Genomic DNA, 11,687 nt, shown 5'->3' on the forward strand with positions numbered 1-11,687 from the left:
TATTGTTGGCTATTGCTACATATCCCCCAGCGACTTAACACTGCTTTTGTGCTGCAGGGACACACATTTATGCATTAATTTATTTGTTTGTGTAATTTACTTTTACATTTATATAACAATAAATAATGTCTAATTAAACAATGGAATATTCATATTTCAATTACATATTAATTTTAATTGTATATTCATATTTGTAATATTTTAAATACATTTATTGAATTTTAATGTTTAGTAACCTTGATTTATTTTAGGAATGTATTTTAATGAATTGTTTTATTTTTGACATTTTTTAAAACTTTTAAATAATTTCAATTTAAATGTATATCAAATTATATTCATATTTTAATAACTAAGTGATTGATTAATTTTACATTTATTTTGATTAATTATTTAATTCATTTATAATTGTGTGTAGTTTTAATTAAATACATATTAATTAAGTGATATATAATAAATGTATGAGTATTTTAAAATTATATTTCAGTTTAAATTCATATTTTAATGTGTAATATACTTTTTATTGAATAACAACAATTACATTTTAGTTAATTAATTTCAATTAAATGTTTATATTACAGTTATATTAATATTTTAATTTATATGAATATTTCAAGAATTACATTTACTTAAGAAATGTACATTTAAGAACTAAAAACTTATTTTAATAACATTTTACATTTACTGAATTTTATTATTTAGTAACCTTAGTTTATTTTATGACTGTATTTTTATGATTGTTTATATTATACTTATTTATATCATTAATATTTTAATAATTTAATGACTTTTAATTAACAGTTTTGCATTTATTGAATTTCAGTGTTTAGCCACCTTGATTTATTTTATGAACGTATTTTTTTAAATTACTTTGTGTGTCATTTTAATTAAATCAAATCTTATTTATAATTTACAAATAATGTAAAATTATTTAAAAGCAAATTGCAAATTTTAATGATTTTCTGTTACAATTAAATGACACAAAATAATTAATTTGTGAAACATAAGTTAATAAAATAAATCAAGGCTATTAAAACATGAGTATATATATATATATTAATATTTAATTTCATTTACTTTTAATAAAATTTAATTTTTTTTTATTTCAGTGTTTAGCAACCTTGATTTATTTTATGAACGTATTTTTTTTAATTACTTTGTGTCATTTTAATTAAATAAAATCTTACATTTTATTTTTTATTTTATTTTAAATAATGAAAAAAATTTATTAAATGTATATTATTTTAATAATTTATTTTACTTTAAATTACAATTTTAGATTTAGTACATTTGAATGTTTAGTAACTTTATTTATTTAACTTTTTATGAATGTAATTTAATGAATTTGTTTAATTTACTTTCAATGAAATAATTAAAAGTATATAACTGATTTTTTTTTATTATGTTGCATGATTTCATTTGAATTATTGTAATAAAGACATGTATATATGTTAACTTCAGCAAACGTCTACAAGAGTTTTTGAGTGTCTGAATGCTGATGTTCTCTCAGATATTGATGAATGCACGGCGCACAGGATGCTTGTGTACATCTTCTAGTCATTGTGGCAGCAATAATTTATATAATAATTTATATAAATAAAAAAATTTCAAATTGAGACTGAATTTGAAAGCCACACTTTAAAAGACCAACCCAACTAATGACTCCTTAAATTATGTATATATATTATATATATATATATTTTTTCACTTTCTCTTTACTTTCACTTTTTTTATTTTATGCAAATGGAGTTTGAATGACATGCCTTCAGAAACTAACCCCCCTAATGACTGCTTATATTTTATTTTATTTTATTCAAATAAACCCTGAATTTGAATGTCACAAATTCAAAAACCAACCCATCAAATGACTGCTTAAATCATTTTTTAAATTTTTTTATTTAATGGCTGCTTAAATCATTTAATTTTATTATTTTAGTTTAGTTTAGTTTTTTTATCCAATTTAAAAAAACTTCATTTGAAAGCCACACCTTAAAAGAGCAACCCAACTAATGACTGCTAAAATTACTTATATTTATTACTTTATTTTATTTTATGCAAATGGAGTTTAAATGACAAAAACTAACCCACCTAATCACTGCTTACTTTTTTTAGTTTTACGTTTTATTTTTTAATTTTACTTTGCATTATCATACATTATTTAATTTTATTTTATGCTAATTTTATTTAAATAGAGCCTGAATTTAATGATGCTTAAATGATTTATATTTATAATTTTTTAAACATCAGCGTCTGGCTGATCTTGTGGCTGATTTTCACGAGCCCTGTAGTGGAACACACTTTTTTTAGTGCATTCGTTCCTGCGAAACATTTCTCTCCACATCTTCATCAGACTAATTATAAACCACAGACTAAAGAGCTGAGTCTGATGGGATCTTGTGATTGTTGTGGCGTGTTTTGTCAGACCGTAACGAGTGTCAGGAGATCCCGAACGTCTGCAGTCACGGCGAGTGCATCGACACTCAGGGCAGCTTCCGCTGTCTGTGCCACAACGGCTTCAAGACCACGCCGGACCAGACCATGTGCATGGGTGAGTGTCTGCAGCGGTTATCGATCGCTCTGAATCACGTGTGATGGGCTGAATCTCACTGTCTCTGGCAGATATCTATGTTTCCATAATCTGATTACGTGTAAAAATGTTCTTTTTCCTTTAATCAGAATGAAACTTTACATTTTAAAATTGATTTGAAACTTTTTCTAATGTGAGTTTAACCATTTAACTCTTTAAATAAACAATTAACCATTTAATATCGCAAAGAAATGTGCATATTATCAGCATTATTTATGTATTGTTGTATGAGTTTGAAATAGTTTAAAATAAATTGTCTAATTACAAAGTTTCATTTTGATTACACATTTCTTTACGATATTAAATTGTTAATTATATATTTATGAGTTTAAATGGTTAAAATCACATTATGAAAAGTTTCATTTTGATTAAAGGAAAGGAAACATTTTAGTCTTTAATGCTGATAATATGTATATTTATTTATAATATTGCATGGTTAAATTATGTATTTAAACAGTTTAAATGGTTAAAATCACATTATAAAAAGTTTAAAATAAATTGTAAAATTGTAAACTTTTATTTTAATTACACATTTATTTACGATATTAAATAGTTTATTATGTATTTAAAGAGTTTAAATGCTTAAAATCACAATAGAAAAAGTTTTAAATAAATTTTTACATTTTAAAGTTTCAATTAGATTAAAGGAAATGAAACATTTTTTTTTTATTTTAAACTTTTTAGTGATTTTAACCATTTAAACTCTTTTAATTAACAAATTAACATTGTTATTCCTTTTTCCTTTAATCAGAATGAAACTTTACAGTTTTAAAATTGATTTGAAACTTTTTCTAATGTGAGTTTAACCATTTAACTCTTTAAATAAACAATTAACCATTTAATATCGCAAAGAAATGTGCATATTATCAGCATTAATTATGTATTTAAAGAGTTTAAAATCACATTAGAAAAAGTTACAAATCAATTGTAAAATTGTAAAGTTTCATTTTGATTAAAGGAAAGGAAACATTTTAGTCTTTAATGCTGATAATATGTATATTTATTTATAATATTACATGGTTAAATTATGTATTTAAACAGTTTAAATGGTTAAAATCACATTATAAATAGTTGAAAATAAATTGTAAAATTGTAAAGTTTAATTTGGATTACAAATGTATTTCCGATATTAAATTGTTGATTATGCATTTAAAGAGTTTAAATGGTTAAAATCACATTAGAAAAGGTTTTAAATTAATTTGTACATTTTAAAGTTTCAATTAGATTAAAGGAAAGGAAAAATTTAAAATGTATTTTGAACTTTTTAGTGATTTTAACCATTTAAGCTCTTTTAATTAACAAATTAATATTGTGAATAAGCAAACTCTGACATTTTTAAATGCACATACAACACATTTCTTTTGCATTGTGACATTTACTATTTAAACTCTTTAAATACATAATTAACCATTTAATATCTTTAAAAATTGCATATTATCAGCAAAGGCAAAAATGTTTCCTTTCATTTAATCAGAATGAAACTTTACAATTTTAAAATGTGTTTTAAATTTTTTATAATGTGACTTTAACCATTTAAACTTTTGAAATGCATAATTAACCATTTAATGGTGTAAAGAAATGTGCATATGATCAGCAGTAAAGACTAAAATGTTTAATTGTCTTCGATCAGAATGAAACTTTACCATTTAAAATGTATTTTAGACTTTTTATATTGTGATTTAAATAACAATTAACCATTTAATATCTAACTTTTAAATATCTTGAATATATGAATAGATTTGCATGTCAGCAATAATATAAATCCCACAGAAGATGCTTTTATTTTTGTTTTAATGTGGTTGTCAAAGTGTTAATTTTATACAATTTTTAAGATAAAATGTCTCTTAAAATGCTTCAACGGAAATCTGTTTTTGCATTTAGGGTCTTAATCTTTTGAAATGAAATGTTATGCTAAATAAGAGCAAAAAAATGTGCAAATGTACATGCAAAGATAATGCAGTCATAAATGTCCGTAAATACTGTTGGCTATTGTTTTGGATGTTTTATGAAAATCTTGTAATTGAAGTTGCCACATACTGCAGGAGTTCACAATACAGATCAGCGTTTGTTATTGATTCTGAGGGTTGGATGTCAAAGTTTTTGTGATCACAGTGAAAGCAGAGGTGGTTTATGGTGAGGAATGACTGTGAAGGGTTAATGGTGTGATGTGTTGGTGTTCAGATATCGACGAGTGCAGCGTTCACGCCAGTCAGGTGTGCAGGAACGGCCAGTGCATCAACAGCATGGGCTCCTTCAGGTGTCTGTGTCTGGATGGCTATAACCTGACGCCGGACGGCAAGAACTGCGTCGGTGAGACTCGCTGCTCGTTAACCAGCTCATCAACCTGTTACTGTACACTCCTGTAGCGCGTTAACGCTTTACAGTCCTCACCGGAGATCAACACGGCCTTCCAGTCCATCCAGAGAGATAATTAAACACCTCAACATCCATACGATTGATTCAGAGAGTGCAGATCTCCAGAGAAAACTCGCAGCTTTCTGCTCTTTAGTTCAGAGACACATCTCGTGTTTTAACCCATAGACCCAATTAGCGAATTAGCATCAATCTTTGAAGTAAAAGTACAGTTTGACGAAATAAGAGTAATCGCACTCCTAAAATAACAGTCCCCATGCATGTTGTTGTTGTTGTTTGTTTTTTGTTAGCAATATAAATATTTATTATTTACATTTAATACCTATAGCGTGTTTTTATAGTTGTACTTATATAAAATATTTTTAAATAATATTGCTAATTTATAAATATAGAAAATATTTTTTATATATTTTATAGAATGTTTTATATAATATATTGCCATTAATATATATTAATTTGCTTAAACATTGATCATTTACTCTCTCTCTCTCTCTATATATATATATATATATGACAATTGGATCATGTAGGGTGCTTTATTATTTGCACCTAGTGTAAATAATAAAACTCAAAAATATATATTTATAAATATTAAGTATTTATTAATTAAAATTTAAATATTAATTAAAATTAGCTTCATAAATATTTCATTTAAATATCAATATTTTGCAACAGAATTAGATCACAGGGTGTTTTAATAGTCATATTTAGCATTAATTTATATTTTACATAAAAATATTAATAAATGAAATGTATACATATTTTATATCTATTGCATTTATAATAGATTTTCATATATTTTATAGAATGTATAAATATAATGCATATAGATTTTATATCTATTATATTTTATATAATGTATAAATATAATATATACAGATTTTATTATATATTTTGTATTTCAGATATATTTTATATAATGTATAAATATTAAGTTAACCACTATTGTTAGATACATGTGTGTGCCAAACACTGCTTAGATTTTTTATATAATTAAAAACATATCATCCTGTTATCAAAGCTGGTGTTTTGAATCATTTAAACAGCTGTTTCAAATTGCTATCTTGGCTGTAGTCTAGTAGCATGTACTGCGTGCATGAGTGTTGTGTGATGTGCTGTAGACAGTATAATGTGAGTTATGTGTGTGTCAGATATTAACGAGTGCGTGACGCTGCCGGGAGCCTGTCAGCCGGGGACCTGTCAGAACCTGGACGGCTCGTTCCGCTGCATCTGTCCGCTCGGATACGAGGTGCAGAACGACAAGTGTGTGGGTAAGAGTTCAGAGCAGGAACCGCTTCACACACGGCCGCTCAAAACTGTGTGGGATCAGTGAGACTCCTCATGTTTGTTAAAGAAGTCTCTTCTGCTCATCAAGGCTGCATTTATTTGATCAAAAATACAGAAAAAAACTGTAATCTTGCAAAAAATTATTACAGTATAAAATAACGCTTTCTATTTTAATATCCTTTCAAATATAATTTATTTCTGTGATGCAAAGCTGAATTTCCATCATCATTACTCCAGTATAAAGTGTCACATGATCTTCAGAAATCATTCTAATATGCTGATTTATTATTAGAACTATTAATGTTGTGCTGCACAATATTTTTTTTTTGGAACCTGCGATACTTTTTTCAGGATTCTTTGATGAATAAAAAGTTTTAAAAGAACAGCATTTATTCAAAATATAAATCTTTTCTAACAATTCTGTCACGTCTTAACAATTTAAAGGTGACATATTATGCCCCTTTTTACAATGTGTAATATAAGTCTCTGGCATCCCCAGAATATGTCTGTGAAGTTTCTGCTCAAAATACTCCACAGATCATTTATTATAATATTTTGTGGATTTAGTGGAAGCAGAAACACGCCGTTTTTCGTGCCTGTCTCTTTAAATGCAAATGAGCTGCTGCTCCCCGCCCCCTTTTCCAGAATAGAGCTGCGCCTTTACAGCTAGTACCTGCTAAAAACATCTGTTTTGGTTCTGATTATCATGTTAATCGCGCTGAAATCATGCGTTTTAAACCATATGAGTTTAAACTTCTGATATACGGTTTTCTGAGCGCACACATCTGAAGCACACGCACAGAAAGCGGCTGTCACAGCATGAGTACTAAACTAAGTTCTCATTCACACACAAGTTTACGTTAAAAACACACGAGTTACACAAACAGTGGGTTATGTCTGTGAAGGTAAACAGCTGGGAAATAAATCACATGTTTATTTTAGATCTGTGTGGCAGCAGCAATATACAGTAAATACATCCACTGCTCTCTCGTCTCTGAGGCTGGGACTCTAAACAGTGTTCTGTGCTCGTCTCTGCAGCCAAAGACAGAGCAGTTAGCATGTTTTGCTCAAACTTTCGCCATGGCATTAGAGCTGGTACACCGTTGTCGCTTGCGAAGTCAAAATGACGGTGCCTTGAGTGGAAGTTTACAGATTAAGGGGCGGTGATATTATAATGAGATCCCTTTGCCACGCCACCAAGCGAGCGAAATCAGACGCGCTCGTTTTCTCAGACGCTTGCAGAAAAAGGCTTACAAAACAAAGTTACTGGGTTCATCTTTTTCATGTTTACTTTGTTGGTAGATGCACCGGGGACATGATTATAGCACTTAAAACCTGGAAAAGTCAGATTTTCATGATATGTTACCTTTAACACATCCTCGCTGAATAAACGTTTTAATTTCTTTCAAAAAAAGAAAGAATAAAAATGTACTGACTTCAAACTTTTGAACGGTAGTGTATATTGTTAGAAAAGATTTCTATTTTAAATAGATGCTGTTCTTTTTAACGTTCTATTCATCAAAGAATCCTGAAAAAAGTATCACAGGTTCCCAAAAAAATATGAAGCATAATAAATCAGCATATTAGAGTGATTTCTGAGATCATGTGACACTGAAGACTGGAGTAATTCAGCGCTGCATCACAGGAATAAATTCGATTTGAATGTATATTTAAATAGAAACACGTTATTTTACATGGTAATAATATTTCACATTTTTCCTGTATTTTTGATCAAATAAATGTAGCCTTGATGAGCAGAAGAGATTACAAATGGTTCTGATCCCAAGCGTTTGAGCGGTAGAGTACTTCCACTTGACCTGTTTGTCCCGCACAGATATCAACGAGTGCAGCGTGGAGCCCAGCATCTGTCAGTTCGGCTCGTGTAAAAACACTGCGGGCAGCTTCCAGTGCATCTGTCAGCCTGGCTTCGTTCTGTCCGACAACGGCCGCAGCTGCTTCGGTAACTCCTCTTATTCCAGTCATCATTTGAAGTGAACCACCTTATGAAGCAGACTTTTATTGTATGAATCCGTGTTATGAATCATTCTAGTGTAGTTGTGCACATTTATAAAAAAAATAATAATAATTTGTTTAAATATTGATATTTTGTTATTATAAAAAAAATTGAGAAACATTTTAAAATTAATAAATTGTCCTAACTTTTATGCAAAAATTATCATTTAAATTCAACAAACCATTTAATAATTCAATAAAATCTGTATCACTCTAAATTCTGTTTTTATGTTTGCTATTTAGAACTTGTTATTTGAATAAAGTCGTGTTTAATTAGTTGTACTTAGTGTAAATTTATGAATAAAATATAAATGTTCATAATTATCCATTTGTTGAAATATTTACATTTCGCAGTTGAATTAGACGAAATTTGAATGATTTTTTTATTGAACTAAATTAATAAACTTAATGAATAAAACTTAATAAACTTTGCTTTAATTAATAAATCATTTAAAATGAATGTAACATTTAGTAATTTTAATTTTGTATCAGTTAATTTAATAATGTAATAACAATGGTCTTGTGTAATTAATAAACTCGTCTAAATTGCATAAGATTTTTAGTCATTTTAATTTTCATAGTTTAATTCAACAAAAATGTAATTATTTAATAATAATAATAGTTTTTTATAATTAGTGACTTGTTTTTATTATTGTGAATAATTAATAATATTTTTTAAAAACTAGTAATTTTAATTTGTTGAAACATTTAATAATTTAATAAAGTGTTTTATGTAATTAAATTGAATTATTTATTATTTAGATCATTTAATTGAATGAAAAACTGAATAATAGTGTTTTATATCATTAAGATATTAATATGCATGCATATTTTAAATATATTTTATTTATTATGGAGTACTAATCTTTCATATATTTTGTATGTTTTATATAATATGTCAACACATAAAGTAAATGATTTATTAGTTGTACTTCATGTAAATGTATAAATGAAATAATTATTCATAAATATGAATTAGTCTAAATACTGATATTTTGCAATTGCGTTAGATCATATAGGCTGTTTCATTAGTTGTATTTAGCATGAATTTATGTTACATAAAACAGTTATAAATTATATATTTGACATAAATTAATAAAACATTTTATATAAGTGATTTTATACTTTTTTATACAATGTTGTCTTTTATAATCAAGCAATAAGCCCCAAGAAGCTGTAGTTTACAGTGAATTTATAACAGCTAAGGGGCGTTGTTAAGCACAAATAAAGTGTAAAGATATTAATAAAAACAGTATTATTCTGCCAAACAATGTAGCTCCTCAGAAACAGTTGTGGTTGCTACAAAGTGTTTGCCGAGCAACACACAGAAGTAAACAAAGCTGTGTGTTACTTTGTAGCGTCATTTATAACAGCTTCGAACGCGGCTCAGCCAATCAGAATCAAGCACCAGAACTCTCCGCTTTATAACTATTGTTTTATGCATGTAAAGTAGTAGAAATACAATATAAGCATTCATCATTTTTCATATGCAATATTGGGGCATTCAGTGAAGTGCAGTATATATACTTGAGTGTGTTTGTGGTCAGACACGCGCGAGAGCTTCTGCTTCACGCGGTTTGAAGCGGGCAAATGCTCCGTCCCCAAACCGCTCAACACCACCAAAGCCAAGTGCTGCTGCAGCCTGCTGCCGGGCGAGGGATGGGGCGACCCCTGCGAGCTGTGTCCACGAGAGGCCGAGGGTCAGTCACTAATGAATACACAGATGATCAGCAGTCATTTTCTCATTATAATACTTTTAGATGTGAACAAATATAATACAAAATATAAGCTAGTATTATAGAAAGTATATATAAACTACCTGTAATGAATTATTTCATGCTATTTAAGGATCTGAACACATTTGTGAGCCTGCAGCACAAAAGCAGTGTTAAGTCGCTGGGGGATATTTGTAGCAATAGCCAACAATACATTGTATGGGTCACAATTATACATTTCTCTTTTATGACAAAAATCATTAGGATATTAAGTAAAGATCATGTTCCATGAAGATATTTTGTAAATTCCCTACCGTAAATATATCAAAACTTAATGTTTGATTAGTAATATGCATTGCTAAGAACTTAATTTGAACAACTTTAAAGATGATTTTCTCAATATTTAGATTTTTTCTTTTGAAAAATTCAAAATTATGACTAGTTTTATGGTCCAGGGTCACATATGTGCACTTCTAAGATGTATGCAGATGTTTTTTAATGTAATTTTTTTAAAAGATATATAGATAAACATACATTTTGTAAGAAAAAAATTTGTATTTTTGATTTAATTGAATAAAGATACATAGTTGCATAAATAGGTTTGTTGTCATATTAATTTCTAATTTAACAAAACAATTACATAGTTGAATAAAAATGGTTTAATATAATTAATAAATCACTCTAATTTTTACAAAAATATTTTTTTGTAATTTTAATCATTTAATTTAACAAAAAAGCTTTAATACAGTTGTTTCGTATATTAATAAATAGTTCTACGTTTTATAAAAATGTGTAATATTATTTGATCATTTAATTGAACAAAAAACAATAGTTTCATGAAAATGTAACTAAATTAAATAATTGTATAATGTTTTATATAATTATTAAATCGTTCTAATTTTAATACATTTTAGTCATTTTAATTTGAATCATTTAATGAAAAAACCTTAATACTTTAATACAGTTGTTTTCGTATAATTAATAAATAGTTCTCATATGCAACAATAAATATTAATTTCAGAAAAAATTCTAATTACTAAAAGATTCCAAATTTAATATAAATTTTAGTCATTTTAATGTTGATCATTTCATGGAGCAAAAAAAGTTAATTTAGTAATTGTTATAAATCGTTATAAGTTTTATAAAAAAATAAATAGTTATTTGGTAATTCTGACCATTTAATTTAAAGTTGAATAATACAAGTTTTTGTATATAATTATTAAATCATTCAAAATTTTAGAACAAAGTAATAACATTAATTTTGATTATTTAATTTAACAGAAAATTGAATAATAAATTTTTTTATAAATTTTAATCATTTAAATGTATTTAATTAATAAATCCTTTCTATCTTTTATTACTTATTTTATTTTTCATAATATATTTTAATAAATATTTAATAATTTAATAAAATTGTTTTATATAATTTGTCTTAAGTGTCAATTTTTCAAAATTGAGATTTATAGATCATGAATAAATACGCTTTCCATGGATGTATGGTTTGTTAGGATAGAACAATATTTGGCCGAGATACAACTAAAATATTTGAAAATCTGGAATCTGAGGGTGCAAAAACATCTAAATATTGAGAAAATCATCTTTAAAGTTGTTCAAATTAAGTTCTTAGCAATGCATATTACTAATCAAACATTAAGTTTTGATATATTTACGGTAGGGAATTTACAAAATATCTTCATGGAACATGATCTTTACTT

At 27.0% G+C, this 11,687-nt stretch overlaps 1 protein-coding gene across 1 annotated transcript in view; it reads left to right on the plus strand.

Moving 5' to 3' along the window:
* The window catches only part of LOC107549363 (fibrillin-2-like), an 83,115-nt gene that overhangs the window by 54,479 nt on the left and 16,949 nt on the right, over positions 1-11,687 (plus strand). Inside the window, exons 40-46 of the mRNA XM_016230410.1 lie at positions 1,508-1,539; positions 2,245-2,281; positions 2,420-2,545; positions 4,766-4,894; positions 6,109-6,228; positions 8,079-8,204; positions 9,805-9,957. Of these exons, the coding sequence (XP_016085896.1) occupies positions 1,508-1,539; positions 2,245-2,281; positions 2,420-2,545; positions 4,766-4,894; positions 6,109-6,228; positions 8,079-8,204; positions 9,805-9,957 (723 nt within the window). The remainder of the gene's footprint in view (positions 1-1,507; positions 1,540-2,244; positions 2,282-2,419; positions 2,546-4,765; positions 4,895-6,108; positions 6,229-8,078; positions 8,205-9,804; positions 9,958-11,687) is intronic.

The sequence above is a fragment of the Sinocyclocheilus grahami genome, unplaced genomic scaffold, assembly GCF_001515645.1.
Source record: "Sinocyclocheilus grahami isolate Dianchi unplaced genomic scaffold, SAMN03320097.WGS_v1.1 scaffold370.1, whole genome shotgun sequence".
In the NCBI taxonomy this organism is placed as follows: Eukaryota; Metazoa; Chordata; class Actinopteri; order Cypriniformes; family Cyprinidae; genus Sinocyclocheilus; species Sinocyclocheilus grahami.